The sequence below is a fragment of the Engystomops pustulosus genome, chromosome 2, assembly GCF_040894005.1.
Source record: "Engystomops pustulosus chromosome 2, aEngPut4.maternal, whole genome shotgun sequence".
Lineage (NCBI taxonomy): Eukaryota > Metazoa > Chordata > Amphibia > Anura > Leptodactylidae > Engystomops > Engystomops pustulosus.
In genome coordinates, this window is record NC_092412.1 from 236,673,241 (window position 1) to 236,693,859 (window position 20,619).

General features: G+C 39.6%; 1 protein-coding gene across 3 annotated transcripts in view; it reads left to right on the forward strand.

Moving 5' to 3' along the window:
• Nucleotides 1-20,619, forward strand: part of ROBO1 (roundabout guidance receptor 1) — a 754,561-nt gene that overhangs the window by 527,284 nt on the left and 206,658 nt on the right. For all 3 annotated transcript variants that reach the window (XM_072138539.1, XM_072138540.1, XM_072138541.1), the window contains one exon: nucleotides 18,667-18,993. In XM_072138539.1, coding sequence (XP_071994640.1) covers nucleotides 18,667-18,993 — 327 coding nt within the window. The remainder of the gene's footprint in view (nucleotides 1-18,666; nucleotides 18,994-20,619) is intronic.

Consider the following 20,619-nt stretch of genomic DNA (forward strand, 5'->3'; position numbering starts at 1 on the left):
TCAGATAAATGACAACCAACAGGTCTCATCTATTGTTTGAAAGTTTGCACTTTATAAAGTTAAACCAAGTCGATCTGACAGCACAGAGCTTTTCTTTCTCCTTTCAGACCCAAGTTTTCTGTTTATTGTACTGGTTTTCCAAAGTCTTTTATAGGACAAGTCAAAATAAAGGACTCCCTGTAGCCCGTAGGACCGGGAGAATAACAAATGAACACAGTCATGTTTCATTAAAATACTTCCTTACGAATGGAGTTGAAAGACGGTACAAAAAAAATCAAGGGCCTATAAAGCTTGTATTTTTGTCCTTTATTTTAAAGATGAAACATTCCCACAGTTACGGGAGCTGATCTGAGATAGAAGGCTAGGTGCTCTACGGTTGATCGGTAACTTGAGACGGAGCTTTACCTTTTCTTCGAGGTAGGACCTTCTTTTTGAAGGAGGGAAGAATATTTAAACAGTTTCTTTTAGAAAGCCTACATTTCAGCAATTGTTCAGTTCACAGCTTTCAGCACATAGTCCTGGGCTCTTTAGTCGGGAGAAGAACAGCAGGCCGGTAACATGAGTAAGGTCTTGTGCATTTTAATTAGTTTAAAAGCCAGTGGTGGATAAAAGCCGGGATTTTTCTTCATTTTTATTCCACGTTGACTGGTTTAAAGATGCCTTTGTCAAGCGAGCTGGTTTAACCTAGCCTAAGTGACCATCTTTCTATAGATGCCGCGTTGCTTAGGCCTGCTTTTAGTGGGGTAAAGGGGATTAGGGAAAGCTAATTAACAAGCACTGAGATCTTTGAGATGTGAGGAGGGACTTTGCATCCATCCGTGAGAGGCAAATCTTCTCTGGAGACCATTATGCTACTCCAACAATTAATGCCGGAATATTTTAGGCGGTCTACTGTGTTTACATTCTCTTCTCTGCTTGGAATACCGGCACTGTCTCTTGCGTACAGCTGGTCTGACAAGTCTGCCCAGTGTATATGTTTCACAGTGTGTGTATGTATACATGTATGAGATGAGTTCATTTGTATCTAATGGGAGTGAGCTGTCATACTTTCTGTGTATTCTGCATTTACTTTTATCACAACTTTCAACTAGTAGAAAATGTATGTAGAAAATTCAGTGATTTTTTTTTTAAGTTTATCCTTCACCTAAATAATCCTTAAAATAGTTTTCCTACTATGTATCCCTACCCATGCCGAATGGTGGATGGTTGTTTAGATGCTTGGGATTTAACCATGGGAAACCCAACTAATCCCAAGAATGAAGGTCTCTAAGTTCCTCCATATTTTCTGAAAACTGAAATGTGTGAAGCGCCTGGTCAAGAACCTGCAGATACTCGAAAGCATCCTTTGAAGGTGCACCTACCATCTCCTATGACCACTGGGGATTCAGGCTGATGAATCCCAATTACAAGACATTATTAATAAAACAAATGGGTATTATTGTCACAGTTACATACACTAAGGTCACCAACATTCATGACAATGGAGAAATGGTCATGTCCATTGTCTCATAGATAGAAGAATGAGTTATTTTGTATTGTGTACTATACTTGACCAGTTTGTCTGTAGCCCCATTGATAATTATTAGACCAGTGGGACTCCTCTATGAGACACCTAGGGGGAAAAAATTCCTTGATGAGAAGCTTTGCAAAATTCTTGTTTCCTGGTTCCAGCATATTTTGGGCTGGTCTCTGATAGGCTCTATAATCCAGTATAGAGTTATTTTTCAAAGGTTTTTACAGTAGTTATGGTATTAACAAACAAGATGCATTAAAACACAAAAACGCCAATTACAAGACCACAAAAAAGAAAGTTTTAGATATTTGGAAACTTAATGTAACCCAAATAACAGTGTTTTTTTTTTTTGGAGGGGGGGGGGGATTCACTGCATTGTCTGGCTATTCAACTACTTTTTGGAAAAAATTTTTTTGTCTCAGTTGAGACTTTTATGTAAGCAGATGTTACTAAAAAGTCTCATAAAGTAGTATAAAAATAACATAGTGATAAGGCCCTCCCCTGGTTTTCTTGGTTGTTCTTGGTTTCCTGGTTCTAGATACATCAAATACAATCTATTTGACGGAACCAAAGCAAAAGAGATTTCCCCTGAAGGGAGGAGCAGGAATCATTTTCATTGTATTTCTAGAACTTTGCAAGAAACCTAGAGTCCTGTCCTGTCTCCCTTCAGGTCCTGCACAAGGTATAATTCAATGAATCAGCTTTGACTGGAGAATTCCTTTAAGTTTATGTGTTAGCAGAAGATGAATCAGTGTAACACTATATGATCGCAGACCATTGCACAGTTGCTCTGTTCCTGCTAGCTCCCCCTCTTTAGTAACCATATGTTTCATTAAAGAAACATTTGGTGGGGACTTAGTCATAACTAAGAGAATAATTACCATATCACTGCTCTTTTTACTTATGGAATGGAATAATAAATCTGCTAGAAATAAAAGAAGTAACACTGGAGTCACAGGATTATGTTATAGGATCACTCCAAGAGAAAAATTCCCTCGTCTTATGGTTTTACACATTTGAATATAACGAAGAATGGAAATGATCAAATCAGTTTGATTTTCTTTTCTTTGGTGTCAAGATGAAGCTTCCTTGGCGGCCATCTTGTAAATTTTTCCTCCCTTGGATAAACTTAGCACAAGAAAAACTGGCAATAAATCTTGGGATCACTGACCTAGCATAGACATTTCCATTCACAACGGTTTGTAATAGTTATAACTGTTATAGTTATAACAGACCCATATGGCCTGGCACCTATAGAATGGCACCCTCCATGGTGCCCCATTCAATATTATGCGTCAGGTTATTTTTTTTAGTAAGTGGGTTCTCCATATAGTGTCTCACACCCAGGTATGAATAGACGCTATTTTTAAGTAGCAGGTCCTGCTTTTTAGCAGATAACTGCACCTCTGATCCTGCCCCCCCCCCCATCTTGCTGCAGGCAGCGCTGCCTGAGGCAAGAAACTCAACTCCTCTAATGACTATTGTCTATAGTGGTATGTATTCATTCATGTATTCAGCATTGTAATAGACCCCATTAGAGCCAATGTTTCAACCGGACCCAACAGCTATGTCATGTCTATGCGTCTATGCTAACTGTCCACCACCCAATGAAAAAGTAAGATGAACCAATGCAGAATTTTAACATGCTCTATCCTTATGGCAGCAGCTAACTGTACTCTACCAACTGATAACTAATGCATGCATAGCTAAACTGAGCGTGCATGTCTACATGGTGGCTTAGAGGAATATCTTAGCAAATCCTTAATTTAAAACTTGTAAACTTCCATGCTTAACACGTTTTGAACCGCCCAGCTCATTCTGCCTTGTTGCAATCTTTGGAAGTATAAGTGTAAGGTGTTGGAAACATCGTAAGGCAATTTTATTAAGATAACTTTACCGAGTTATTATTTGGCACTTCTATTGCTCTGGCTTACACAAAGATACTATATCATAGGGGGAGATTTATCAGAAATGCCTTAGGTAAAATTGTTCCAGTTGCCCATGGAAACCAATCAGAGCTGAGCTTTAATTTTATAAACAGCTGTGGGGAGATGAAAGCTGAGCTCTAATTGGTTGCCAGATCAGTTCGGCTTTCAGACACTTCTGATACATGTCGTGGTTATTTTTAGACATAATTTATCTTGACAGGGATGATAGAAGCTGCTGCCTGGCACTTAGGCGACCACTGCAGTTACACTTCGAGAAGACTCTCTTAATGAAGCAGCCGGTGTTAATTGTCCGTGGTGCATGAACTATTTTTCACAGGTAAAAGCAGATACAAAGTTGCTGAGAAGGCAGAGACTAATTACTATCATTTGCTTCCCAGGCTAGCAGCGATCCGCCAGGCCTGTCATCAGCCGGGCTAAAGGTTCTAATTAATAGGAAGACAGATGTTGACTGTGTCTACAAAGCCCCAGTGTTTGTACATGAAGCGCCTGTAAGAGTTAATAGACCTCTGAACCTGAATTAGCTTACTGTCAATAGCTAATTCACTTGTTCTGCGGCTGTGGCCGGACCACAAAGGCAAATAGCTCTGACAGTTTTATATGGGAGCTGCCTAACCGGCCATCAGCTACGAGAAGCTGCCGTCCTTACTATAGTATGCGAGCAGCACTCCTTACATAGTGGGGCTTATTTACTCAGGACCCGCGGTCACATTTCCGCCAGGTTTTCCGACGTTTTCGGATATCGTGACAGGGGATTGTGTCGCACGCAATTGTTTTGTGTCGCAATCGCGCTGGCTTTCACAAGACACAAATTGGGGGGGCGGGCCGTCAGACGATCCAACGGATTTGGACAACGTGCGGGATTTAACTATTAAATGTGTCGCAAGCCATGCACTCACATACATCGGGAAGAAGAAGGTGAATTCCGGTGGAACTGAGTGGGGAAGCGACACATGCAGGATATTGAGCGCACGATCTTTGTGAATCGCCCCAGACTTCATCCTCGTCGGACCGTCCAGATCTGTGATCGCGACAGGACCGGGTAAGTAAATGTGCCCCAATGTATGTGTAGGGGCAGGATGATGGACGGGTCTAGGGGTTAAATGAGTAATGAGTTTGGTGATAATAATAAAAATAATCTACATTTCTATAGCGCCGTCATATTCCGTAGCGCTTTACAAATCATAGGGGACACATACAAATAAGAAAATACATTACACACTATGGAACGATAGCAGCGATACATTGTAAGAAATGCTCTATGGCTGTACATTAAATATAATACATATATTGCATATGAAGGGGTGGGTCCAGCTAGTGGATATAGCTCTCTTGAAATTAGGGATTTTCCACTGATGACACTTATCCCCAATCCATAGGAATCCTAAGCCATTGCAGTAACACAGATGTCCCCAAATCCTACATATGAATGGAGCATAGAGAGGTCCACCGGTTTCCTCCCACACTCCAAAACATACTGGCAGGTTGATTAGATTGTGAGCCCCATTGGGGACAGGGACCAATTTAGGAAGCTTTATGCAGCACTGCGTAATCTGTGTGCGCTATATAAATAAAGGAATTATTATTATTATCATATATAGAAGAAGCCCATGTGACTGCTTTCAGACTTTTGGAAAAATATGGGCATTAGGACCACCCACTGGACTCCTAAGCTTAATGTGAGCAGAAATTTAAAGGAAATCTACCATCAAAATCCAGCATGATAAACCAGGGACACATACTCATAGATCCAGATAACGGGACTGTGGTAATCTACTTATATTTGGTATTCCTTCCTTCTAAAATCAACTTAGCAAATTATGATAAGGAACCTGAAGGGTTCTGAGGGTGTAACGAGATCTCCTCTGAGCTCTGTCTTCACTAGCTGTTACATTGTGCAGGAGCATATGTCCCGATCCCTCTCTGTTTCCTCAGAGGAAGTTTTAGTGATAGAAAAGAAGTGCTCTTGCATAGTGTAACAGCCTCTGAAGCTACAGCACGGCAGGGCTCCGGTAACACCCTTAAGAACCTTTCTGACTCATCAGCATAATTTAAAAAAATTATTTTAGAAGGACCACCCACAGGACTCCGGAATGAGTAGATATTTATGTACATGATTCAAATTATACTGAATATTTACAGCAAACTTGTATATATAAGGAGTAGAGCAAAAATTCTTATCCAGAGGTGGACTATCTTCTCTGCTTTTGTATAAGTACAGATTTAGCTGTCAGTTATTCAGTAGAACCGCCCACTGGACTCTCCATAAAAGATTTAGCTACATAATACAAGTCATACTGAATCTTTTTATACAAACCTATATATCAATCTGCTCAGCTCCTCTTGCTCTGTAACATTCTGCTAGCAGATCAAACCCCATGTCTATTATGACAGATTCCCTTTAAGACTATAACCTTTCGACTTGTCATCAGACACTCTTGTGAGAAAATCCCTTTAAGTATAGAAGAGCCGGAGCTGCCCAGGTAAAGCAGGAATAGGGTATCCGAGTAATCAAGGGGATTATGCAGAAGAAAGACTGGAGAAGGCGATATGGAGCTTGTCTATAGTATAGTACGGGCGTGTTATAACAGGGCGCTGCGGTTAAGCGACATTCTTCCCTTCTGCTCGTCTCCATTACTATCACCTATTTATACCGCGGCTTTGATGCTTCTGCTTGTTGTTATTTGCACTTAGGATCAATTCCAGGGCCGGCTGTGGGCAGCATTACCAGGCAGGACCACCGTCTCTTATCCAGAGGCTTTGTACTTATCTGTTCTGTATCTACATGGGAAAAAAAAGAATCAAAATCCATCAGCAGGGGGTCCTGCCGCTAAGCAGGGGGAAAACCAAATATTCATTTTATTACACTCGATGGAGCAAGTAAACAGATATAAGGAGCACGCTCGATGCGGAATTCATCGGACGTCATGTTGCGTCGCTTACAAGTCATATTAGGATGTGATCTCGGAGAAATGTCAGATGATTCCATTGATTCCGGGTGCTCCGGTTCGTTGCTTATGGGGGGAGTATCGAGCGGTGCACTAAACCATGGTCCTGTCTGAGGCTTCCCACCTGAAGGATGCTTAGGAATGACATCTTTAATTGCTCCTCACCCTTCCCCCCCCTTGTCACTAGAGAAGAGATCTCAGCGCTTCCAGGGATGAGTCACAATGGATTTTCCCCATTTTCATGTCTCACATCCTGTAATGAGGGTTTAGAGGGAGTTCATGTAATCTCCTAATAAAACGGTGACAGTAAAACACATTGTAGGAGGCTCTTTAAGGCTTTGTTAGTTCACATACTTGTTATATCTTCTGTTTCTCACCAGTTTACAAGAAATGTGTCTGTTATCAGTTCAGGAACAGGTATTGGTGCGTTTGTTGTAATATGTGCAATGTGCAGCCTATAATAGAGGTGTTAACGGAGACATCTTCTTTTGCTACACAGTTTGGTTTATTAGTGAACGTAACAGATCAGTCTTCCTGCTTTTGGGAGCAAGATGTGATGAGGGAGAGAAGCGGTGTTCCACATTACTAAAGTTTATGTAATGAGGTGCAGCATTACTGAGTAAATATAAGAAAATTCTGCCAGAACTCCAAGGGAGATCATACAAGTCCTGATTGCCCTTCTCACATACAGTGATTAATAGTAAGGGTCCAGATTACCCCCATATAAAGTGATTGACTGTGAGAGGCCTGATTACCCCGCTCACACACAGTGATTGACAGTGAAGGTCCTGATTACTCCGCCCACACACAATGATTGCCAGTAAGAGTCCTGATTACTCCGCCCACACACAATGATTGCCAGTAAGAGTCCCGATTACACTGCCTAAACACGGTGATTGTCAGTAAGAGTCCTGATTACCCCGTCCACACACAGTGATTTACAGTGAAGGTCCTGATTACTCCGCCCACACACAGTGATTGCCAGTAAGAGTCCCCATTACCCTGCCTAAACACAGTGATTGTCAGTAAGAGTCCTGATTACCCCATCCACACACAGTGATTGTCAGTGAGAGTCCTGATTACCCCTCCCACAGAGAGTGATTGACAGTGAGAATCAAGATATAGGCTAGTTATGAGGAGATTTTTTGCACCTATGACCCTTTATACTTAAATGATTAATGATTCCATCTAATACAGTGACACCTTCAGTCCATGAGAAGTATGACTGGCTATACAATAAAATGGTTACAAATCTTTGCGTATGACTGTGACCTGACCGCAGGTTAGTGATGTAGCGGCCATAAAGTGCACAATAAAATGCACTTCTGTCTTATTGTTTTCAAGGAGGATCATTTACAACTACAGTAGGTAATGCTATTACTCCTTGAGTGTAGGACCTAAGGTCAGTATTTAGAAAATGACCATTCGAGATAGAAGCCGCATATTCTATTATCAAAGTACTATATTTCGTCAGGTAATTTCTAAAAAATTTTTAGAGTTTTTTTTACATCCTATTCTCCTGGATCATTCAGTAGATCCTACCAAGACTGACATGGAGTAAAAAGTATCAACTGACATAATGTCAAGACTTTTGCCAAATTTTGGCAGAATCGGCTGATTTGGGGGATGTTCTTTCTTCTTCTTAGAATCATTGGGTTGTTGGGTTTTAACATGTCCGATTTTTTTTCTCCAAGACTGTTGTCACGACATGAACATGAATTTGGGATTCCTCTAATTTGTTGATAGACACTTGTTGGAGAATTGCTGACAGTGCAGTTTCTCAATGTTTATGGCATCTCGTCTGTTTAGTGACAGGATAAGACGCATCTAGATGTACTACTTCAACAAAAATCCCCAGATATCTTTTTTGCACCTAGGTCTTAAGTGAGTGACTTGATCACCCGGCAGCGGGGGCCTTGTTGGTGGTGATGTGTCATATCTCTTCCTGAGTGTTTTATCTACCATCCCGACCACACTAAATTATGTCCTGCAACTAGCACCAGACATAAATGTAAACCCAGGGAAGTGCAGAGATATTTTACTGTGCGGGAGGCATACATCTTCCTAACAATGTAACTTCTGTCGTTTGGAAGCCGTCCAGGCTCCACAGGCACTTGAAAGTGTTTATTTTTAGTAACTTCTGTCTTTCCTTCACATGATCCGAAGAAACCAATATAAAGTGTTACTAGAAAATCGAATCTGTGATCGTCTTTTACGGAACATTATTGTGGATAGGAAAACAGACCGAGTTAATCAGGATTTAAGGGGATCGGGAAGGACAAGTGAATAAAGTTGTGGATGAAAAGTTATTGAACACTAAATTAAAACTTTTCTTGGGAATAATATTTTGAATGTGTTCAATTTTATGAAAAAAATAAGAATAAGAATAATCAGTAGATAACTTTTTTATGGTTCTTTAATTATTATAGTTTTCCAAAAAAAAAGACGTTTTCAAGGGATCTCGACAACCTAAGTAGGCCACAGCAGGGATTTAAAAAAGTGAACATATTCTTGGGTTCCTGAGTCATTTTTGTATTTTTCTTTTCCGAGCTTTATCAGGGGGGCCAAGGGGCACTCTTCAGGCAATGAGTGGGGTCCTTAGAGCAGGGGACAGAAAAGGAACTAAAGTTCCATGGGAATTGGGACGTCCTCTGGTCCCTAGAGGCCACTCATTGGCTGAAGAGGTCTTGTGACTCAAACTTCCAAACAGACACAGGCCTGTAAAACCGAATTACCAGAGTAACACAGGATCATGAGCTGGAGCTCAGTAAGTGTGAAGTCTTTTTTTCCAACCTGGAAAACCCCTTTATTGTACCTCTTACATTGTAAGAGGAACACCCTAAACTTTAACAAAATGTATAGTATAGACGGTCCCAGACGTAAGGACACCCAACTTACAGACGACCCCTAATTACAGACGGACTTCTCTGCCAACTGTGACCACTGGTGAAGCTCCCTGGATTCTTTATTTTAGTCCCAGGCTGCAATGATCAACTGTAAGGTGTCTTTATTGTTAATCTTTGTTTATTTGACAGTAAAAAAAATAAAATAAAATTCAATTCTTACAGGGAGAAAAACATTTTTTTCCTGGATCAGTTCCAACTTCAGTTCCATAAAATTTTACTTAAATACAATCTTATATTTAACCTGGGGACTGCCTTTAGTGGTTTCCTCTTCCTGTTAAGGAAATTTCTAGTAACCCCCCCCCCCCAGTAGTGCATAGTCACATTAATTCTGAGGATAACCCTTTAAGAAGGTTTAAACACAGTTTCCGGCAGACTATAGTTTGTAGGCAATGGCCATGGGCATGAATTTACCTTAATTTTTGGTAATATTAAGCAACGGTAAAAAGCCACCTTAACTGGAAATGCCCCCTTTTCTCTTTTTGGATCATTCTTGATGAAATTATTTTCCTTACAGTAGATTAGGGAGCATCTTCCTTTTATCTTGTAGGAGACGTTTCTACATTGCCTAAAATAATTATATGTAAATGTATTAACTATTACGTCCCTCTTATAAGTCAAAAGATGACTGTTTTCCTTCTCCTCGAGTCAATGTATAGGCTGGCATAAAACATTTAGTAAGTCCATTGGGTAACAACACAAAGCAGCTGAGTGCCTACAGGCCTAACTGCACATAATTAATCCCCTAGAAATCCTTCTACCTTCCAGGAACGTTCACATGGCTTTGATGACTTGTTTATGATGATCGCATTGTTTGTAGTGCCATTTATCATAAAGGGGGATCTTTGATACAAATGATAGGGTTCTTGTTAGTCTTTGTTCACAATTGCATTGTGGTCTTTATTATTTAATGATATTTGGCATAAGTATAGCACCAACATCTTCCGTAGGGCTGCACAGACGGTAGCATCGCGCACTGTCCTTATGGCCCACAATATAAATTTCACATCATTATGTCTTTGAAGGGTAGGAGTGAATCAGAATATCTCGAGAAAACGCCTGCAGCCATAGGGAGCGCATCCAAACTCCATGCGGATGTCAGATTTTTATTAAAATTACAGACAACCCTTTAAGGGGCTCCCTATCTTCATCGTTGAGATATAGAGTAAGGTTGATATGTACACAGCTTTTTCTGCCAAATTTTGGTGTAGCAGGGGTTGTGACACTTTCAGCAAATTCCAGCAAATAATAGATATTGTTTGTGTAATGAAAAATTATACAATTTTACAAATTTTTCTATCAATTCTTTAGTTTTCTAGGTCTCCGTTTGCTGTCATTCAACAGGAAGCTTTAATGTTTACTTTCTGTGGATAAAGATCATGTGATGTCACACAGGTGCACAGCTCATTATATAGTGATTAGAATTCTTAATTTATATAGCACTGATTACACAGCGCTGCCCTGGTCATTATGTCACACAGGTGAACGGTTTGTTATATCCCTGGTCATTTGATGTCACACAGGTGCACAGCTCATTATATCCCTGGTCATGTGATGTCACACAGGTGCACGACTCATTATATAACTGTTCATGTGATGTCACACAGGTGCACGACTCATTATATACCTGTTCATGTGATGTCACACAGGTGCACAGCTCGTGGCAATGAGCGCATAGAGCAATATCTGTCTTTGTCAAACACCACAATGAAACAAACAAAGCAATATTACAAAATTGAATGTAAAAGACATAGAGTAATACAGACTGACGTGTTTTACTTATACTGATGATAGGTTAGTAATGTCATACACCATCACAAAGTAACACAAGATAACGTAACTGGGCGGGCATGCGTCCGGTGAGCTGGAGAGGAGAAACATAGAGATACACGGTTCACAGCCGTGGACAGGGAGAAAGATAGGACTGATTTGGTGATATTTGTGTAGCGCTGTGTAATTTGTGAGCACTATATAAATAAAGGAATTATTATTATTTTTATTATAGGTCATGTCCTATCTTTTCCCCGTGTTCGGAGCAGTACGGTACCATACGTGTGTGGCTCCGTGCGCCCATTTCCATCTATGGGGGGTGTATGTACGTCCCTATTACGGTCATGTAAATGTAGCCTTAGTGAAACATGTCAGTTTGTATTATTCCGTGCCTTTTGGGTTCAATTTTGTAGCATTGCTTCATTTATTTCATTGTAGTTTTTTTGACAACGGCAGATACGGCTGAAACGTTACACAAATTTTATTTTGCCGCATAATAATAAAGATTCATGTAATTCATTGGATGTGCGCCTGGAACTTTCTAAGTTTGTATAATGATGGGTAAGAGAATCTGCGCTAAAAAATCCTATATAATATATGGCCTGCACAGGTACGCTAAGGTTCGTTGCAATCGTCACGCTCATAATAAGGGCACATGTATCCGGTACTTCCTATATTTCACATGCTGACAATGAAGCAGAGGGAAATGAATGGTCGGCCAAATAGTTTCGCATTATCTGGACATTTTGAGGAAGTACAGCTCTGAACTTGGCTTTCATTCATAGTTGAGATATCTCCTGTATGCGCCAGATAACCCGTCAAGGACACAGCCGCTCGCATCCAGCACAGTGCGTGAAGGGGATTGAGTGTCATATCCTGGTGGTATCCTCAGGTACTATTACAGACTTGTTATCAGTGGGCGCCGGGAACTGGGGCAAACTAGGAGCGAGTTTATTCAATCCAAGCAGTTAGTCCTCTGACTTGTGTCTCTCTCCGCCAGACGGAAGTCTGTAATGCAGCTGTTTATGTATTTATAGAACAGGTCCTCAGCATCACGAGACAGTAATGTCATGGCAGCTCGGTGTGCTCATTCACAACTTGTAAAATTCCAATAATCCGGAACTCTCAGAACGTTGGTGATGAGGGATTGTAGAGTCCCGATATTTCACATACTACGAAAATTTATAGAAATGTTACTTTTACTGTTATAACAATTCTTCCTTGTAGGATATTTTACTATTATAACTTTATTCCCTTTTTCATCCTAGTGGTTAAGATTCAATAAAGTCATGGGTACATCAAGTCCTAGATACAACCCTATAGTGTTGATCTAGGGAAAGACAAAAAAAATCAATAAGTTCAATGCCAACTAGTCCAAATTGGGGTGAAAACCCTATGGGATGGCAGGATGCTTGTTTGAATGTTTGGGGACACAATTTCACCCTACGTTTCAAAGGAATGAGTATCTCCGTAGCACACTATTCAATGGAATATGTTATATGTTACCCTCTTTTGGATTGGAGAACAGTGTATCTATCCTTTGGTTCGTAGATTCGGTAGAAATCTACCATTTTTCAAGCTCTAGAATCTTTTCTGCTTCATTATGGTCTAAACTTTTAAAATAGCAGCTATTAATTTCTGTCATTCATTCCAGAGCTTAGGGAGGGGGGGATTGGAAAGGGGAAAGGAAAGAATTTTTGGGAAAAAAATTAATGAAACATGAGTTTTTGCTTTTCATGAAAAATCTGTGTTTTAGAGAACTAGACAGGAGTATGTACCATTTACAAAGAGAATTGGAGACGCATCAGTTCAGACCAGATAGATTTGGGGTTCTCCAATAACATATAAGTTAGCCTCTGTCCCCTATCCTAACTTGCTGATTGGTGGGGGTCTCATTGATGGGACTTCTACTGATAACGAGAATGCAGGGCTGTTGCACCCCTATCGTCCACTCATGCTACATCAGCGCCCCATTCTCATGATCCATGGTTGTCCTGTCACTGGTGAACAACTTTAAACCAAATCTCTTAAAACATTAGGCAAATCTTTAGCAAAGTAAATCTTGGATGATTCACTCATCTTTATTGACGATATTCGAAGTGAATAATCACCCCACGAAAATCTAATATATCCTGGAGCCCTAATAGTTCCATTGAGCATAAGACCATACTCATGAAATATGAAATTTATTGTGAACATTTTATGAAAGTCAGTTGAACCCACCAAAATTTGTCCTGGATCTCCTTTGATAGCAGATATCAATGAAAGACGGGCTCAGTATGCCCAATCTTTTCTCATTAAGATTTTTGTAGCAACTTCTCACCCTATTTTACTCCATTGAGAGTCAAACTTGGCCAAGCTACTGGGAGGGGGGGGGTCTCAGCCAGGGAGAACTGTCTTAGGTGTATGGCATCTTTTGGTGAGCATTATAGGCTTGATCCATTGTCACACACTATAACGTGTTGGTACAATGCAGTATTCCCCATCATTTTATGTTTGATTCCATATATGAGAGAGAAATACTTCTCCCTTGTATGACACGATTGTCATATTGATATATCTCAGCATTGTCTAAACTTTTGCTTGTTGCGAATATTATCCCTGATGCCTCTCATTCACGTCCCCGTTTCATGAGCTCTCCGCTCAATCAACGAGAACTCTTCATTCATCACTCTTCTCAATCACACAGATGTTGTTCATTTTGTCGACAGCTTTCCTCGCATTCAAAGCTTCTCCAGTGTGGGAAATTGTTATTTTTTTTTCTCTGTTACCATTTATTTCCTTGTCTGCTTTTCATTATATTCCAGTTCTCCTGATTGAAAATAAAGTCATAAGGGCGAAAGACAAATGTTGCCCCTTCTGCCTTTTATCACGGAATCTCGTCAAGGCCGGGACTTCCCTTCCATGTAGGGAAATGTCATTATAAATATGGATGATGCTACCCAAATAGCAATGTAGAAAGATGGCTGCTGCTTTGTTTAATGTTCTGCTTTCTATCCCATTATGTGTATTTACTTCAATATTAAGCGTAATCAGCACATATTTTCAAAATCATGTAAATTTTTGATACTTAGCTTGAAATTGTTTAAATTACTACATTTGTAAAATTTTTGAAAAAATTTACAGAGTTATATATGTCTAAGGAAATCCACGTAAGTACTTAAAGGAAATCTACCATCAAAATCAACCATGGATAAACCACGGACACATACTCGTAGATCCAGGAACCCTGACTGTGGTAATCTTCCTATGTGTGTTCTCCATGGCCTCCTTCCTTCTAAAATTATACTAATGAGCCTTAAAGGCTTCTGGGGCAGTTCAAAGAGCCCCTCTGTGCTGCAGGGTAGCAGGCAGTTACAGGGTGCAAGGAGCATTTATCCCTCCCATTGTGTGCTGGAACTTCCTGTACATAAGGAAGAGGGAGGGGGGAAGTGCTGACAGGCAAGGTGAGACAGTCTGACAGTTTGAATTTGCAGCAATGTTCCAGTAGCAATTCAGGCTCATATGCATAATTTTAAAAGTTGATTTTAATAGAAAGGAGGCCATGTATAACAAATTATAAGAAGATTATGAGAGTCATGGAATCAATCTGGATCTATGAGTAAGTGTCTGTGGTTTATCATGCTTGATTTTGATGGTAGATTTCCTTTAAAGTGTAACTAAACCTGTAAAGCTTTTTTCAAAAAAATAATATGAACATTTTTTATATACTTCATTAAAGAAAGCAGCTTCTATGTGCCTTATTTCTGCTTGTTTCTACTGTAGTACACAATGTATGTGAAAACCTTCAGACAGATAAGAAGGCTAACGATTAACTTTTTCCAAACCTAGAAAATATTTTCCATAATTATTCATCTCTCTGAGGAGATTAGAGCATACAGTGACTTCCTTGAGGAGTTAAATCTTCAGAAACTCTATCAAGTTTCTTTATCACTCAGCTGTAAGTGGATACAGGACCGAGAGCTGATATGAATGCATAATATAGAAAGAAAGGCAGAGGAAGAAGAAAGACACAATAACATATTCTTTAATTAAATATATTACAAGGTTTACTGTAAACATCTGCACTATTCATTTATAAAATGAGTAGACAGGAGCAATATATAGCACAATTCTACTCCAGGCAGGACCTGGCATGGAATTGGTCACTTAAGGAAACTTTGCCAAGACCATAAACTAAGTCCACTGAATAAATGTATGTTGCTCACAAGTTTAGAGAAACCCCCTGTTATTTTTGAATGTCTACTTAAAATTTTGATAAATATTTTACATTGACCTTCTAAGGACATGTGGGGACAGATTTATCTTATTCTTAAGTGCCTTTTTTGGTTGTATTTTGTGACTTTTTGAGCACATTGGGGTTTTTGCGCAATTTTTTGCACCTTTTTCCAGCAGTTCATCGTGTAGCTGTTTCCTGGTTTGCGCCTACTTTTTCTTTGTATGTCTCCTGTTTTCAGATCTTTGTGCCTTATTTAACATTGATTTGCTCATATATGGGCACAAATAATTGTGCGATAAAACGCCAGTACTGACCATGTTTAGGAAAGGCAATGGTGTGATTTTTAAAAAATTGTGCCTAATAAGGCTCAAAATGAAAAAGACAAATGAGGTACAAAAATAAACTCACAAAAAAAAAGGGGGAAATAAGATAAATGGCCCCCATGATGTTTTCAGCATAGCGATGCACCTCCTCCCCCTACAGTAATCTACTATTCTGACTTAAGACAACAACCTGGACACAAGGAATACCAATACAATCTATTTTGTGACAAGTTTTATTTTAGCTATTGACAGCACCATGTATATGACATATACATCGGCAGAATTCCAGTTTCCTGGTGTTATTATACAGCTGCAACATCTGTAATAAATAGTCTAATTAAAGCAGGAGCTGATAATGAGGAATATCACCTCATCTGTAGCATTAATTTTAATAAATAAGTGCCACCATCCCTCCAGCTGGGTATGGTAATAGGTGGAGAGATGGATAAATATGAGGTCTTTAATGCTCAGTAACCCCTCAACTCTCGGTGTGTATATCAATATAAGGATAAAATTCTCAAATTCCATTCCTTAAAGGGCTTTTCCAATTTTACCACTTATAGCTTATGCACTGTGGCATGTGCAATGGTCTACCAGTCATCCAAATAAATAAATTCTATAATTTTTAGCCAAAAAATTATCTTCCCCTCTTAATGTACAAGAAGCCAAGTATGCACGTGTTCCAAATGTGGATGGGAAAATAAACTACTACCACATCTCTGGTGGCAAATTCTCTAGCTCGATAACATAGGATTGAATATGTCTGCAGTGTCGGACTGGCCAACCAGATTACCAGAGGATCCTCCGTTTGGCCCTGGCTTAACGCAATACTGAACCCCAGTGGTCCATCAGAAAACAACACAATTTGAAGGATGCTAGAGTATATTTCCTGGGGGATAATGAAGAGTGGGCCCCCAGATTTATTTTCTCTGGTGAGCCTAAGGAAACCCAATCCGACACTGTATGTCTGAACCTTCTTTTCCACCAACATCTGTCGGAGTCATGACCATCCCCGGACATGTTGGGTTTGGCCAACATTCATATCATAAATATGTCCAATACAATCAGTGACGTAATATATCATTCTGTATGCAGAATTTTAGGTCGTTATTGATGTTTTAACTTCATGTGCACCCAAATTTCAACTTACCTCCAATGCTATTCCGAATTTAGACTGACTTTCCCATAACATCCTAGAGATGACATCTAGGTGACAGGTCCTCTTTAAAGTGTCTGGATGTGCATTTCCTATGATTCGCTGTAGGCATTTCTCCTTTCTGGTTACATCTGCTTATCGTCTAGTAAATATGACACACCTTGTCAGTTATTAATGCTGAGAAGAAATTCAATCCATCTCATACGTGCATAGAAAGAAAGGACTTATCCGTATAGATTACGATGTATTATTTACTAATGGAGAACTGCGGGAAAATCTGTATCTCTTCGAAGCTTCTCAGTCTCAAAACACTTGTGTCGAATGCAAAGAATATTTTGTCAGGAGACGTATAAAACGATTGGTCCAAAGACCAGATCCTTCAGATAATTAATGGGTGCCGAGTTGGGATTTTTGACAAATATTCTTCAGCGTAGAGCATGTTTGACAAGAAAATGATAGGATTGGTGTTGATTGCAGGATTTATATAATATTCCGGTAATAGATGGTCTCTTGTTCAGCCAAATGCACATTTAATAGGGCTTAAAAATCCTGCCTCAAGTGCATTTACAATGTTTTTTTTAATAACTTTTACATAAAGGGGAAGATTATAATTCACTCGTCAAGGTCATTACAACCCTCAGGGAAATATGTCACTGGCATTCCTGCTAATGTAGAGTATCTGCCAATCAGGAGAATTTTAGATCTTTGGTGCCTTTTCACTTCCACCACTTATTCTCTCTTATTCCACCAAGATTCTCAATCCGAGGTCAAATTACAGAATGTCGTTGATGGAAATACTGTACTTGATACATTATCTTGTTTTGTTAATCCCAAGACAATAAGGAGGAGCAGGGGAGGCACCACTTGAAGTTCCTAGACCCGTGTACAAAACATGTGAAACAGCCCCCCAGTAATTATAGTACTGGTGTCTTCTTATGTGTCAGAGGCCTTGGGTCCTTCTCAGATACCGAGAACTAAAGGAATAGGGATTGTTAAACATTCAAGGTGTAGGGCCTAGTATGATCAGATATTCAGTCCACCATTACACAAGCATGCTAATTTTATAAAAATAATCCCAGACTTAACACTGTTCCATCAACCTGACTGGTGCACGTGTGAATAGGCAAATAAACTATTGGGTCTCTCAGCTAGGTGGACCTTAACTTCTGGATGAGCGGTACCCTCAATATACTTCATACACATAGTCAGCAAATATCACCTTGATGATCCAATGCATTGGTTTCATAATAATATGTGTAGACATATGTATCAAACTCCCCAATTTATTTTTGTATACAGTAGAAGCATTGGTTGGCTGAGATGATCTAGATACAGTGTCTAGTCCTAATGGCTTCTCAATGACTTCTCAATATTGGGTCTCCAAGCTGTAATGTTACATAGTTGCATGAAGTTACATGCCTTGCTGAAGTTCAAGGCAAGAGCCAGTCAGCAGGTTATTGGCAGGACCCCTAAGACTATAAGAGTCCAAAGCAAGGGCAAGGAAGCTTCTAATGAAACAAATGTGTGCCAGCAACGTTTTTAGGATTTTTGAATAGGTAATACTTGAATATAGCTGTATAGTGGTGGGCCCTAAGAACTGGTAAACTGAAGGCATCCAGCTCCAAATCTGGTCATACAATAGGTATCTGTTTTCGAAATTAAGTGTTGAATATGCTATGCCCCCAAGTAGATATGCTACTTTTTTTCTCTGAAGGGCCCTTTCAGCAATGTTGGGTTATTCTGAACTAATAACTATAGATTAATTTACTTTCTAATAGATAAATTAAAATTGTATTTGATAACTAGATGTGAATATTTTGCTGAAGATTTATTCAAATTTCCATTCAATCTTTCAATCTCTCATCCGAATGTTTGATTTCCATTGTAGGTTCTCGTTTGCGCCAGGAAGATTTCCCACCTCGTATTATGGAACATCCATCGGATCTCATAGTCTCAAAAGGTGAACCAGCTACACTAAACTGTAAGGCAGAAGGGAGGCCAGCTCCATCAATTGAGTGGTACAAAGGAGGTGAAAGGGTAGAAACTGACAAAGATGACCCGCGCTCCCATCGAATGTTATTACCCAGTGGATCTCTATTTTTTTTACGTATTGTCCATGGACGCAAAAGCAGACCGGATGAAGGGGTCTATGTCTGTGTTGCACGGAATTACCTGGGAGAAGCAGTCAGTCACAATGCGTCTCTTGAAGTAGCTAGTAAGTGAACAATATTTTATCTGAATTATTTTCTTTTCTTAGTTCATGGTTGTGTTATTTTTACCGTATATTTGTTAACTATCTTCACCTTTGACTACTCTTTAGTTTGCAACATTCAAAAAATCTTTAGGGTATTTAGTTGACCAAATATCCCCCACTGTTCCCACTATAAGTGCATTTAGATAATGTAATCCAAATTGAATGTTAACAAGTTACCAAGGACGAGTGTCCACCTATCGATAAAGCTTTGGGTGGACCTTCTCTTGTCTAGTGGTAGATTTGACTTTGCACCCAAGTACCTCCAAGGGCTCTACACATACAACATTTTGTTCATATTAGTGGGAACATATGTTTGTGGAGTGTTAGATAATACCTACATAAGAATTTATGTCTAGAGCTACAAAGAAACTTGTGAAGCAGGATACAACCTGTATACAATTGTTATTACAGGATGGGAAATCACCCATGACAGTCACAAAAGTTATATTGGTTTCCTATAGGTGAGACTTTTATTGTAATGGTCAAATCCTGAGCACAATGCATCTATTCTCAGCCTGTATGTTATGAACCTGTAACTAACAAGCAATGTGTATCTCAATGCATTCCTACGAGACATTGAGTTCATGCCACGTGATGGGTTCTAATGTGCAGCACTTGTCTCTGTAGACCTCTAGCCTAAGGAAAACACTAAAATAACCATTTTCCTCTCACAAGAATAAAAAATACCTAGAGTAGTTATTATCCCTGGGGCGCTAAAGTTTAGAAGATATTTATCTACTGAACACGTAAGACCCTTTTCAAATGGGATTATTTGTCTGTAAAATACAATATATATGTTGACCATATTTCCTTTGACGAAACACTGCCCAGGGATTCAGGTTTTCAAAATCATACATGGGGGACTAAGGCCACATATTATTAAGTGTATAGTTCCACAGGAAAACATAGACCTCTAGGAGGATATTTTTCATATGATAGCACAATGTGTGCTGAATTATGATAAAAGCCCCACCTCTCCGATGCTCCGGATACATTAGGAGGCTCCAACCTCCTGCTGTATCTGGTGGTTGGCTACGCTGGCATACAATTGCGCTATTACCGGCAACTGGTCAGGCTAGATTGGTAGCGGACTATAGCGAACATGCAGTCACAGGGCAGAAACACTAGGTGATGGCCAATCCGCTTCTGGGCACACCCCCTCCATGCCCACTTGGCCTAGAGGTGGCCTTAAGATGGAAGTAAGCACAATTCTTACTGGCTCACAAGGATTTACAATTATTTCATGGCTTGTAAGACAGAATACTGATACTGAACTGATAAATACATAATGCAAAAGTCTATGAAATATCGTATGTAGATTTTGGTCTAAATATACCGTATCTTGAAGGGAGTTAAAGAAAATAATAATGATGGGGTTTGTAATAACGCACACCTGAGAAAACTGGGCATTTTTAGTTTCAACACGTCCGCTTCTTTAATCTCAAGAATTAGTAACTTATTCTTCTGGTAGCAAATCTCCATATAAGGCCCCCAGTATGAGACCATATCAGACACATTTAGGGGAATATTATGGTGCAGTTATTATACTTATAATTATTGTAGTGTATTTATAAAAAATCCAAAGAA